Here is a 14,263-nt window from a genome sequence, read left to right on the forward strand (position 1 = left end):
CTAAGGTTTGCATCCCAATTAAGGCGCCGTAAGGCAAAAAGTAAGAAGTTCTTTTGAACCGATTCATTGCGGTCCGAGTAAACTTCGTATACCATACTCAAGGATCGGACGGACTTGAGATATAAATAAGGATTTGGTTTTGTAAGGATCATCAAATTCCTTTGACCACCGTTTCATAAAACCAAGCACACCCTTGGCCTTATTGACAATAGACGAAATAGGGTCCATAAGAACACCAAGATGATCAACATGTGTTATTCTGTCCAAAGACCACCCTTTTAGAGTGTAAGTCGCGTGTATTGAGTTGGCACGACAAAAGGTCATAACTTTACACTAACTTTACAAAGTGAATGCATACCAGAATGCTTTACTAAAATCAGTATAGAGGACATCTGTTTGAAGATAATTTTTGAAGCCCTGTACTACGAAGGAGGTTAGCTCCAGAAGGTTAGTAGTTGTCGATCTGCGGAAAATAATAAATAACCTACAAAGGTGCTGCAAATAAGGAGTGATAACGTTTTCAAAAGGCTTAGGGATAGCAGATTTGCGCTTAGTGTTAACAAAATTATAAAACTGTTTGGGTTCCTGTGTGAACTGGAACTTACAACGGTTTAAATAACTCTTATAACACTGAGCATTAAGCACGGTAAAATTTAACCGAGCACTTACATATTTGGAAAATATGTTGCAAGAATAAAGATCGGACCAAGTTAAGCCAGATAAAAAAAGATTTAGCCTACGAAAACAATGAATTCGTTTGGTTGACTTATCTGGCCTCTCTTTTATTACGGTACCTGTGTCCCTCGAAAGTTGGATGGTATGGATCTTGTGGTTGACTAAGAGGTGCTACTTTAGTCAGAAACACACTTTCAGGACTTGTAACAAAGCATAGATCCAATAAACGACCAAGAGAATTTCGAATATACTTAACTTGCGACAACGATATGCCGAGCAAGCCGTCAATAAAGTCATGCTGTGCTGTAGGCAGAAAAATATTCTGTGGACCACTTAGTCATATTAAAGTCACCTAGAAAAACTAGTTGGTCCCTATCGGACAGTCTATTTGAAACGGATTGGATAGCGGACAAATGGTTTATATATTCAGGAAATTCAGAAGTCGGCGGAATGTAAAAGCTCGTAATATAAACAAAGCTTTGGAGATTCCTCTAGAAGCTTGAGGCTATTAAATTGTGAATCTAGCGCGAAAAAAAGATCATCAGCTCGACGAAAACTATCTTAAGCAACGCCAAAACTGCTGATCAGTCCTTTCAAGCCACCTTTAGTTTGGCGCATAAAAAGTTTCATTTCATTCGCAACTCCTAGGCAAGTATCACAACAATATTTTAGATTAGGGCCTTAGGTCATAACTTGCTCGTCCGTTAAAGCCCTTAGTGTGCACCATTTTATCATATAGCCAACAGGTCGCCAACATTTTTGACTGCTCAGGCTTTATTATCTGACGGTATTTGTATTGATAGCAGACAACATTGGTTTCCATTTTTAATTGGGTTTTGACCAATGTACCAAAAGACAAAATTAAAAATGTACCGCAAGAGCGCAGTCTGCACTTTAGAATTTTGTGTGGAAGAGCGAGAGAGCGGGTACACTGTCCAGTAAAGTACAAAAACAACACTAAGCAGCAGTACGGACAACGCACGAAAGAGAGAGTAAACAAAACGCACAGACAGAAAGAGAACAGATTGAATTTATTTATTAAAATCATAAATCACTCTTACGCCCACAAACCGACAAAAGCTGCCACGCCCACACTTTTGAAAAGTGTTTTGATACTTTTTCACAGTTTTGTCTTGTACATTTTTCTCGATTTGCCAAAGTTGTTTTCTGTGACGTCCACAAAACCGTCCAAAGCTGGCACGCCCACACTTTTGAAAAATGTTTTGATATATTTGCCAATAAACATTTTGTCACGCCCACCCTAACGCCCACAAACCGCCCGAAGCTGCCACGCCCGCATTTTTGAAAAATGATTTGACATTTTTTGTTAGTCTTCTAAATTTTTTCCCGATTTCCTAAAAATCTTTTTACCACGGCCACTCTAACGCCCACAAACCGCCAAAAACTGTCAGTGTTGAAGAGTCTTTCGCACTTTCACTAGCTGAGTAAGGGGTATCAGATTATCGGGGAACTGAATTATAGCGTTCTCCCTTGTTTATTATGAAATTTTTAAGAGTAGATCGGTTCAAGTTTTTTATTCGGAAAATTAATATGTTAATATATATAGTTTATGTGGTCGCAAACCTGTTCTTCTACCTATAACACTCTTTTTAAAAAATCTTTTTAAAAAAATAACAATAAGGAACGCAGTAGCCGAGTTTCTAGTACCTGAGATCGACGTTCAGACAGACAGACAAGACAAGAGTCGGCTGTTGATCCTGATCTATAATGTATATAATTTATGGAGTGGGAAGCGCTTCTTCTAAATTGTACATACTTTTCAACAAACATACACATAATATACATTTTTATTCTACGAGTAACGGGTATTAAAGTAAAATTCTCTCTTGCACTCCCACGTTATATGTAAGTAACGGGTATCAGATGGTCAAAGAACTGAAGCGTGTTCTCTTGTTTAAAATTGTGATGAATTTTGGTCCTACACGGTATATAATAATAGCCTTTACATCTCGGAATCTTCAGCTATGTATTTTAATATTACGGATATTTCAGCCAGGTGCCAAATATGCTGATCCCCTGTGTACTCTAATATTTTCAATTATTGTAATTATGACTACTCTGCGTCTGTTTCGGGAGTCTATGGGAATCATCGTGAATGCAGTTCCACAGAACCTTAATATGCGCACTCTGCATTTGGAGCTGGGCAGCCTCCAAGGTGTCAGGTCAGTTGACAAACCAAGTCCTCCAATGGCATCCTCTCCTTAAAAGTGTGTTTCAATTTGCAGATCTGTCCACCACCTAAACGTGTGGCAACAAACCTCTCAGCAAAGGGTGCTGATGGTACATCTCGTTATAGGTAAGTCTCTGAAATGGATAGAGCTACATATTCATTAGTTTCTACTGCGTTTCAGACTCTCGAGCTGACTGCAATGAGGTACTGCAGACTGCCACGGAGCTAGTCGCTGGCCCAAAATATAACGTAAAGCATGCAACTATTCAAATAGAACCAACAACTGAGTAGTCTTTACTAATGAAATTAATCTGAAAATTTTTGTTAATTCTGAGCCACAGAGGTATCGATGGCATCTAGACGTTTTATTAAATCATGTTATTTTACTTTATATTTAATGTTTATAGTTTGCGTATGTACTGTAGAATTTATTGACATTAGTGACATTACCCCAAAGAAAATACATTATTCGACTTTTAGAATTAATTAATTTAATCTGACTTGAAACGTACCAAATACACCTTAGATAAAACAAGAGAGAACGCTATAGTCGAGTTCCCCGACTATCTGATACCCGTTACTCAGCTAGTGGAAGGGAGAAGGAGAGTCTTAAACACAGTTTTTGGCGGTTTGTAGGCGTTATAGTGGGCGTGGCAGAAAGTTTTTTGGCAAATCGATAGAATTTTACAAGACTAATGAAAAAACAAGAGAGAACGCTATAGTCGAGTTCCCCGACTGTCTGATACCCGTTACTCAGCTAGTGTAAGTGCGAAGGACAGTTTTTGGCGGTTTGTGGGCGTTAGAGTGGGCGTGGCCAAAAGTTTTTTGGCAAATAGATAGAAATTTACAAGACTAATACAAAAATGAAAAAATATCAAAACATTTTTCAAAAGTGTGGGCGTGGCAGCTTTGGGCGGTTTGTAGGCTGATTTATAAGCTATACATCTCTATTGGTGTGGGTCATTCATAAGTGACAAAGTGAACAAAACGGTGAACCTAAAAGTATGTAAATTTATTATAAATATTATTGTTCAGGATCAAAAGCCGAATCTCTTCAAGTATGTCCAAATAAAGGTCTATCTCAGGATTTCAGGAACTAAAAACTCGACTATTGTGTATGAACGTCGAGATCTCAGGAATTATAAAAGCTAGAATACTAAGATTCAGCATGGAGACTCCAGAGACATAGACGCAGCGAACGTTTGCACACCCACAAACCGCTAAAAACTGTCAGTGCGAAAATTTCTCCTATGCACTTCCAATAGCTGTAATAGTCGGGGAACTCGACTATAGCGTTCTCTCTTGTTTTATATAGTAATCAAAACCTAAATACTTCATTGGCGCAGCCGTAGTCCCTTGACAATCAGGTGAAAAGGTAATTTAATATGACCAAATTATCCTTTAGATTGTGCACGAGAAATTTCCACAACAAAGTGAATCGGTAGCTTTTACAATTAAAGTGGCTCAAACGGTATTTGCCCAAGAACCTGTGTCCATATCATTTTAAAATACCTTATTTGGTCGCACGCTAAGCAAAGTAAAACCGCTAAACCCACAAACCGCCCAAAACGGCCACGCCCACACTTTTGAAAAACGTTTTGATATTTATACCCGTTACTCGTAGAGTAAAAGGGTATAATAGATTCGTTGAAAAGTATGTAACAGGCAGAAGGAAGCGTTTCCGACCATATAAAGTATATATATTCTTGATCAGGATCAATAGCCGAGTCGATCTGGCCATGTCCGTCTGTCCGTCCGTCTGTCCGTCCGTATGAACGTCGAGATCTCAGGAACTACTAAAGCTAGAAAGTTGAGATTAAGCATACAAGCTCCAGGGACATAGAAGCAGCGCAAGTTTGTCGATTCATGTTGCCACGCCCACTCTAACGCCCACAAACCGCCCAAAACTGCCACGCCCACACTTTTGAAAAATGTTTTGATATTTTTTCATTTTTGTATTAGTCTTGTAATTTTCTATCTTTTAACAAAAAAACTTTTTGCCACGCCCACTCTAACGCCCACAAACCGCCCAAAGATGCTACGCCCACACTTTTGAAAAATAATTTGATATTTTTTCATTTTCGTATTGGTCTTGTGAATTTCTATCGATTTGCCAAGAAACGTTCTGCCACGCCCACTATAACGCCTACAAACCGCCAAAAACTGTGTTTAAGACTCTCCTTTTCCCTTCCACTAGCTGAGTAACGGGTATCAGATAGTCGGGGAACTCGACTATAGCGTTCTCTCTTGTTTTTTTTTTTAAACGCTCGAGACCCACGGCCACACCTCCCGCCCAGCCGACCGAGGGGCGCTGCCGTTATCATACGGCTCGAATCGCGGGAAGATAGACGCAATATAGAAAACATTAAAGGACGAGGAAATATTTGTATACTAGTAAGATCTAAGAATTTGTTAAATACGTTAGTATTGATCGCTTTAAGAACGGTAGAGAGTCCGAATTAGAGATAATAGGATATAATCTATTATATATAGTCAGAACATAATACTCTGTAGGGATCATGCAACTCATAATTAGATCTACATTAATTTAAAACAAGAGAGAACGCTATAGTCGAGTTCCCCGACTATCTGATACCCGTTACTCAGCTAGTGTAAGTGCGAAGGACAGTTTTTGGCGGTTTGTGGGCGTTAGAGTGGGCGTGGCCAAAAGTTTTTTGGTAAATCGATAGGAAATTACAAGACTAATACAAAAATGAAAAAATTTCAAAACATTTTTCGAAAGTGTGGGCGTGGCAGTTTTTGGCGGTTTGTGGGCGTTAGAGTGGGCGTGGCAAAAAGTTTTTTGGTAAATAAAAAGAAAATTACAAGACTAATACAAAAATGAAAAAATTTCAAAACATTTTTCAAAAATGTGGGCGTCGCAGTTTTGGGCGGTTTGTGGGCGTTAGAGTGGGCGTGGCAACATGAATCGACAAACTTGCGCTGCGTCTATGTCCCTGGAGTCTGTATGCCTAATCTCAACTTTCTAGCTTTTGTAGTTCCTGAGATCTCGACGTTCATACGGACAGACAGACGGACAGACGGACGGACGGACAGACGGACAGACGGACATGGCCAAATCGACTCGGCTATTGATCCTGATCAAGAATATATATACTTTATATGGTCGCAAACGCTTCCTTCTTGTAGCGCTTGTGGCAAGACGAATCGGGCGGCAGGCCAGAAAGGCGGTGGCTCCATCTACATGTCGTTCCCGCGTCGAAACAAGGGGCAGACGAAGAAAGTCGGGGGAGAGCTTTAGCATAGGAAGAGGCAACATAGGCAGCTGTCAAATTTCGGCAAATACCGTAGGTTTGGCTGGAGAGAGCGGAGATAGCTTCCCAGCTAGATCAACTCGACGCCAGCTTTCTTTTCCAATTTGGCTGTCCACAAGGTTAGTTCAAAGTTAAACGGAACCAGGAGCAGGCATATACGGGAAAACTGGCGAAAGAATCTTATAAAGGAATACATCTACAGGCAGCGCTGAATCCAGTTTCAGGGTAAGCAAGGCCGTGGAAAAAGCGTGGAGTTTGCGATTGTGCAAGGTGCATTTTTTTTTTATCTAGGTTTGGCGCTAAATATATAGCGCAAGTGCGAGCCAAACGGACGGCTTAACATCGAGCCAGGTGGCAGACATTTTCCTCGGAGAACGACGGATCGCTCAGCCCAGGGAGAAACGAAACGGCGGCTCGAAACTCCCGTAGCGAGGAGCTGCATTTAGCTGATTACTAATTAATAACCTTTGAATTAGGCCTCTGAATGGCAGAAAAGGGTTGCAAGCAGGCATAGATACGTCCCAATTAGGAATCGCGGCAGCACACAATTTCTTTTCCATTTCGGCGGACTCTTATTTTTGGTTAATTACTCTTAGAGAGCCATCGATGACGTAGAAATCTCCACGTTCCATTTTGTCGCCATGTTCCCCTTGCGCACTTAAAGAAGGGAACGAGAAGAGGAGGAACGAAAAGGAGAGGGGAGAATAACCAAGTCCAGCAGTTGCAATCGTGGTTTCTTGTTCGGCGGGCGAGCAAAAGTTTTGTCGCGCGGTCTGGCCGTAATTTGGTGAATCCGACCAGAGGAAAATCCGCTGATCGACGGCGCGGGAAAAACCCCCTTAGTGAGCGAGAAGGCCGGAAAATAGTGGAGAGATTTTTTTTGTATAGTGGAATAAGTTATTATGTAAATGAAAAGTGGCAGTGCGAAGGAGAGAGGGAAAGATAAGGAAAAAGAGTCCATCATTGTTTTTTAGTGTCCCTTATGTGCTCCGTCTTCTTCTTCCTTTTTTTTGTTTCTTTTGTTCAGTTTTAGCAAGCCTATGATTAAGCAATAAGGCACAGTGGGTCAAAGACCAATACAGTGAGTGAAAAAATATTTAAGTTTCCCACAGGTGCGGCAGACTCCAACGGAAGCGCTTTCGTCGGTGGAACTCCGGATTGTTGGTGAGTGATTAAATCACGTAATTGCAATGGCAATGATCAATGAGGTATACATAATTTGGTGAAAAAGAAAGAAAGTAATTACGTCTGAATTTTCGATTCCTTGTCCCACTGTCCGCCGCGAGCGAAATTAGGTCGAAGTTTTAGAGCCTCTGAAGAAAAGGAAGAGGAGGAATGCGAATTCAAGGCCAAGGCCAAGAGTGGAATGTCGGAATTAGAATCTGATTTTTTTCTGTTTGTCCGTCTCTCTTTAACTCTCGCACATATGTATGTTGTTTTTGCCACCAGAGCAGCAATCGCTCTCTTTATTTGATTTGTTTAATTTTAATATTCTTAAGTTCCATTTGGGTGCCTATGGCACACTCGAAATTAGTGGAGATCTAAATATCGAAATATTCTCTATTATTCGACTCGCATACAATTCTGATAGTTATTTAAGGTCCCACATTTTTTCTCGCATGCGATTTTTACTCATTTTTGTTTACGTTTTGTTACTGGCGCATGCACTTGTTGCTAGCCTCCATGCTGAATTACCCATTTGTTAGCTGTAAGAAAATTCTCTTAGTGTGTTACGAATAAAATTTATAATGTGCTAGAAAGCTTTTCGTTTGCCTATGGCTAGGATAACTCCCGTGTGAATATGTGTTAGTGATCTTAAAAGGGGCCGTCCGAGTATATTGTGCAATGCAGATTTTTGGAGAAAGGCGGCCAAGGCAGGGCGGGCATTAGCGACCTCGAGGCCATCAGAGGATCGCAAGGAAGATGGGGAAAAGTAGTTGTCGTCCGATTTTCTGTTTTATGTTGAACTCTTTCAGCCCTCAACCAATTCTTGTCGCTGCACGCGAAGTTATTTGAATATTTAAAGGAAGATCAGGCTGAGGTATAGGGACAAGACCACCACCCCAAATAGCCGACAAGGAGCAGCTGGACCATTGCGCGTGCGTCCCAAATACCTCCCATCACCACCCAAGCCGAGTAGCAATCCGTTACAGTAATAATTATCTTTCTAAATAATCTGGCGCCCAACGTGGGGCCTGAAAGTCGTTTTCACTAGTCGAAAAACATTGGTATCAACACCAAAACACCAACACATGCAGAAAATTCGTCTATTCATCATTTTCTTAAATTTTTGGGAGGACAGTAGGATCACGGTGGGCTGAAACTGGTGTTGACCTTTCAGCCAACGGTTGCCGCGACACTCACCTCAAATCTATTTCTCGTCTCAGTTTAAGCGCGTTATTAGGTGCATAGGATCTATAGCCTGTTAACTTGTCCGCAAGCTCAGAGCTAGCCACGCCTGATAAAGTGGGTAAAATAGAGACAAATCTTTCTCTTTAATTTCTTTCCGGGATTTGCAGCAAAGATTAATTAGGCGCGTTGGACTGACAGGCGATAGAGTTATAAGTAACTCAACTCCTGGCCACGGATAATTAGTCTGAGCTATGGACTCCAATTTGTTTACGGTCGAACGGCGTCGCGTTTGTGAGGTGAATAGGAGTCACAGTTGGTTTTTCTTTTAAAAGAAAGCTACTGGCCACGCTTCACAACGAAAACGATGTACCGATTCGCCAAAGTAGGGTATATTTCTGCTAATTGAATCTGAGTTTGGCTGGCAATATATTTGTTGTCGTTATCGCAGTTTAGCAAAACATAGCCAATTAACTCTGCATAAGCAGCAAATTTCTAATCTCTTTTCAGCTATCTTTTACCCAATCTTCCGAAAGTTGCTAACATTATTTTTGCGGGGAGCAAACCTATGCCAAAAGGCAAATTTTATTTATGATATATCAAATCTCGTTTTATCGCTCAAAAATCTTTTAAATACTTTATATCTGTTTAATCTTTTAATATTATTAGGGATAAAATATCCAAATTAAAAGCAATCTTTATCTTAGTCTTTATTATAATATTTCTTAAGCCCAAACTAAAGTATTTTTTTTACTGGAAGCAATGGCCGATTCCGAGGGAGCAGCCGCAACAAGGTGTCCCCTATGTGAAGTTAGTTTAGAAGGTGGGAAAATTTACCGAACCAAATGTGGACACGAGTTCCATCAGTCTTGCATAGTAGCACATTCAAAAAATAAAACTACCTGTCCCACGTGCAACACGGTGTGTTTTGAAAAAGCGGCCACACCATCTCAGAACACCAGAGGTCAGAAAACACAAGTTTTAGTAGCAAGCGAGCAGACTCCGAGTGGCTCTTCAAACTCAGCAGGGTTGGGAAAGGCTCAAACAGAGTTGATCCAAAGCGCGGTGGTCAACGCTGTCCAGTCCATGCAAAACGATTTGCTCGTGCAGTTATCGAAAAAAATGTCCGAATTAATTCAGGCAAATCTATCTGCCCAATTTCAGGCCACTGCGGGCGAGAGTCAAGAAAGGGATTTGAGAAATAATTCTTTTGGGGATATAGTATTGGACCAGTTGGGTGGCCAAGCAGGCTCGAGACGCGAAACGCCAAGGAGCAACCATTCGGACCTCAGCCAAAGGCCAGATAAGGTTGGCCATATCGTAAACAGTTGGAAGCTTCGGTTTAGTGGGAATCCGGAAGGAATTAGTGTCGACAATTTTATTTATCGGGTAGAGGCGCTGACTGGCCAAACTTTGGATGGTAATTTCTCAGTACTAAGCAGCAACGCTAGCCTTTTGTTCGAAGGGAAAGCGCGAGATTTCTACTGGAGATGCCACAAACAAACCCAGAATCTCAGATGGGAATCTTTGTGTATGGCGTTGCGGAAGCAATTCAGAGATGCACGCACTGATCTGGATATCCGTGAAGCTATTCGTGATCGGAAGCAGCGGGATAAGGAAGGCTTCGATTCTTTTTGCAGTGCTATAGAGGATATGGGTGATAGCTTGGATATGCCGTTAACCGAGATGGAAATGGTTGAGATATTAAAAAGAAATTTAAGGCCAGAAATTCGACATGAACTTCTTAATCTCCCCATCCGCACAGTGGAAAAACTGAGGGAAGTATGCCGGCGTAGGGAAAGCTTTTTAGAAGACGTACGGAAATCCCAAGGGTATCAGAAGGCTGTTCCATACCGAAAACAAGTTTGTGAGCTGTTGGAAGAGCAATTGTCCGATAATGCGTCCGAGTTTTCCGAGGCGGAGGGCGAAGCAGAAATTGGAGCTATGGCTTTGCTCTGCTGGAATTGCCACAAGGAGGGTCATCGCTACCACGACTGTGAAGCGAAGCGCAAAATATTTTGTTATGGTTGTGGGAAACCAAATACGTACAAACCTTCGTGCCCTAAATGTCAAAAAAACTCGAAAGGGAACACACAACCGAGGCCATCGTTGTGTGTTCAACGCCAACGCTCGTCGAGCCCAAAATCAAACCCATAGATTGTTCCAATGCAGCTGCACAATCCAGTTCAACGATGGTGTGGCCAAGTTTAGTAGATTTAAGTTCAAATTCCCCAAATATGCAGCCGTATCTAGAGCGTCAAAAGTCTCATTCAAGGAATGCTCAGCGCATGAGAAATTACTGGGCAGCCCTCAAATCAATTAATGCAATCAGGTTCAAAGATAAGGATAAACGCCCATATGCCGAGGTGCGAGTTTTAGATCGCATCGTCTTGGGTTTATTGGATACAGGAGCAGCAGTAAGCGTAATAGGTGGTAGTTTAGCACAGCAGATAATTAGTAATCGAGTATCTTTTAAGCGCGGATTATTTTCGATAAGTACTGCAGATGGGAAAAAGCAGGAAGTGTTAGGACGAATAAATACTCCGGTCCGATATAAAACTCAGGAAAGAAATCTTGAGCTTCACCTAGCACCATCTCTTAGCCAAGATTTAATTTTAGGCATTGACTTTTGGTCTAAATTCGATTTACTGCCGCCAGAGATGCAAGTTTCTGAAATAGAATCTACAACACATGATCTTACTGTTTTGCAGCGCGAGAGTTTACAAAAAGTCATAGGCAAGTTTCCATCTTTTGCTGAAGTCGGTTTAGGTAGAACTTCTATTCTCTCGCATTCAATTGATGTGGGGGATGCCAAGCCGGTAAAGCAACGGCATTTTCCGGTCTCATCGGCTGTAGAAAAACTCCTGTACGCAGAGGTGGATCGCATGCTAAAGCTCGGGGTCATTGAGGAGTCCGACAGTGCTTGGTCCTCCCCAGTAGTTTTAGTGCAAAAGCCCGGAAAGGTTCGGCTTTGCCTGGACAGTAGAAAGGTCAATGCGGTGACCAAAAAGGATGCTTATCCGCTCCCGCAGATAGATGGAATTTTGGGTCGACTTCCAAAGGCTATGTACATATCCAGCCTAGACCTTAAAGATGCCTATTGGCAAGTACCGCTCGACCCAGATTCTCGCGAAAAGACGGCATTTACAATACCTGGAAAGCCACTTTATCAATACAAAGTTATGCCCTTCGGACTGACCAATGCTTCGCAAACAATGACGCGACTAATGGACAAAGTCATTCCAGCGGAATTGCGAAATGAGGTTTTTGTCTATTTGGACGATTTATTGATCGTGTCGGACAGCTTTGAATCGCATTTGAAGGTATTAGAGGTTGTTGCAGGGCATGTAAAGGCGGCTGGGCTCACGTTGAACGTAGAAAAGAGTAAATTCTGCATGCGCTCCGTGAGGTATCTTGGACATATTGTCGGAGAAGGGGTCATAAAAACCGATCCCGACAAAGTATCAGCCATGACCGATTTCCCTCTGCCAAACTCTCTTAAAAGTCTCCGGAGATTCTTGGGCATGGTCGGCTGGTACAGAAAATTTATCCAGAATTTTGCGTCAGTAGCTTCGCCTCTGACCGATTTGTTGAAGCCAAGACAGAAATTCGTTATGACCGCGGAAGGAAGGCAGGCATTCGAGCAGTTAAAAACAATGTTATGTTCAGCTCCGGTTCTGCGCAGTCCGGATTTCGAAAAACCTTTCTTTGTGCAGTGTGACGCAAGTAAGACTGGTGTCGGCGGAGTCTTGGTGCAGAAAACTTCCGATGGCGACGAATATCCGATAGCGTTCGTATCCAAGAAGCTAAATAAAGCTCAACGCAATTACTCTGTGACAGAGCAGGAGTGTTTGGCGGCGATAGTCTGTATTAACAGGTTCAGGGCTTATGTGGAAGGCCACGAGTTTACGGTCATTACAGACCATGCCTCCCTCAAATGGCTGATGTCTCAGCCGGACTTACACTCGCGGTTGGCTCGTTGGGCTCTGAAGTTGCAGCGGTTTAACTTTAAAATCGAGCATCGCAGTGGCAAACTAAATGTCGTGCCAGATGCACTTTCCAGAGTAAATGAGGAGGTCGAGGCATTGGAAGGTAATAGTGGTTCTCTGGTCGATTTGGACTCAGAGGTGTTTAAGTCAGCAGAATATGTGCATTTTGTAGATCGGCTCAAAGCGAATTTGGATAAATTACCCGATATAAAAGTAGTCGATGGCTTGGCGTATAAGAAAACAGAGCATGCTACGGGGGATTCCCTGAACGATCAGTTCATCTGGAAGTTGTGGATTCCGAAGGATTTGGTCCAGGATGTTTTAAAGAATGCCCACGATCATCCTATGGCTTCACACGGGGGAATTCACAAAACGCTAGAGCGAGTTCGGAGGCATTGTTATTGGCCTGGGTTAATAAAAGACGTAAAATCACATGTTCTAGCTTGTGATACCTGCAAGATGACAAAAGCTCCTAACACCGTTCAGAGACCGCCAATAGGGGTTCCTCCAGAGTCGGAAAGATTCTTCCAAAGATTATATATAGATTTCTTGGGCCCGTATCCCCGCTCTAGAAGCGGGAATATTGGAATTTTCATCGTTTTAGACCATTACTCAAAGTTCGTTTTTCTCAAGGCAGTCAAAAAGCTGTCAGCCGAGGTGGTTATAAAATACCTGCAACAGGAACTATTTCACACGTATGGGGTGCCGGAGACGATTATTTCAGACAACGGTTCACAGTTTAAGTCAGACCTATTCCAGAAGTTTATGCGTGAGTACAGAGTCAGTCATATTCGCACAGCAGTGTATTCCCCGCAATCAAATGCGTCTGAAAGGGTAAACAGATCGGTGATAGCGGCCATAAGATCCTATGTTCGGCCTGATCAAAAAAACTGGGACGAAGAGCTAAGTAGTATTTGTTGTGCTCTACGATCGGCGATTCATTCCAGCTTGGGTACTACGCCCTATTACATGGTGTTCGGCCAGCATTTTGTCGGATCTGGGTCCACCTATAAGTTGTTGAAAGCCTTGGGTTTGCTGCAAGACCATTCGGCAGTGTTCTCAAGGGAAGATTCCTTAGAGTTAGTGCGCAGCAAAGCTATCGAGGTGATGAAGAAGCAGAACGAAAAGAACGAACGAAATTACAATCTTCGGTCCAGAGAAGTTTCCTACAAAGTTGGCCAGGAAGTGTTCTACAAGAACCACAAGCAGAGTAATTTCCAGGCAGGATATAATGCCAAGTTAGGCCCCAGCTACCTCAAAGCCAGGGTGCGGAAAAAGCTAGGTAATGCCTATTACGATATAGAGGATCTGCAGGGACATTTGGTTGGACGATACCATGCCAAGGATCTGAGGCAATAATTAATTGCCCCAAGCTTGGTGTGATCAGCCTTGGGAGTGTCACCCCCAAGTCCGATCTTGTGGAGGGGGCAATTTGTAGCGCTTGTGGCAAGACGAATCGGGCGGCAGGCCAGAAAGGCGGTGGCTCCATCTACATGTCGTTCCCGCGTCGAAACAAGGGGCAGACGAAGAAAGTCGGGGGAGAGCTTTAGCATAGGAAGAGGCAACATAGGCAGCTGTCAAATTTCGGCAAATACCGTAGGTTTGGCTGGAGAGAGCGGAGATAGCTTCCCAGCTAGATCAACTCGACGCCAGCTTTCTTTTCCAATTTGGCTGTCCACAAGGTTAGTTCAAAGTTAAACGGAACCAGGAGCAGGCATATACGGGAAAACTGGCGAAAGAATCTTATAAAGGAATACATCTACAGGCAGCGCTGAATCCAGTTT

At 42.5% G+C, this 14,263-nt stretch overlaps 1 protein-coding gene across 1 annotated transcript; it reads left to right on the forward strand.

Moving 5' to 3' along the window:
- Positions 1-2,669: 2,669 nt before the first annotated feature.
- On the forward strand, positions 2,670-3,352 carry LOC120320548 (probable zinc transporter protein DDB_G0283629). Its single transcript, XM_039370450.2, has 3 exons — positions 2,670-2,858; positions 2,922-2,992; positions 3,048-3,352. The coding sequence occupies exons 1-3, from the start codon at positions 2,746-2,748 to the stop codon at positions 3,155-3,157; spliced, it is 294 nt and encodes a 97-aa protein (XP_039226384.1). The 5' UTR covers positions 2,670-2,745; the 3' UTR covers positions 3,158-3,352.
- Positions 3,353-14,263: the final 10,911 nt, after the last annotated feature.

This window comes from Drosophila yakuba, chromosome 2L (genome assembly GCF_016746365.2).
Source record: "Drosophila yakuba strain Tai18E2 chromosome 2L, Prin_Dyak_Tai18E2_2.1, whole genome shotgun sequence".
NCBI lineage: Eukaryota > Metazoa > Arthropoda > Insecta > Diptera > Drosophilidae > Drosophila > Drosophila yakuba.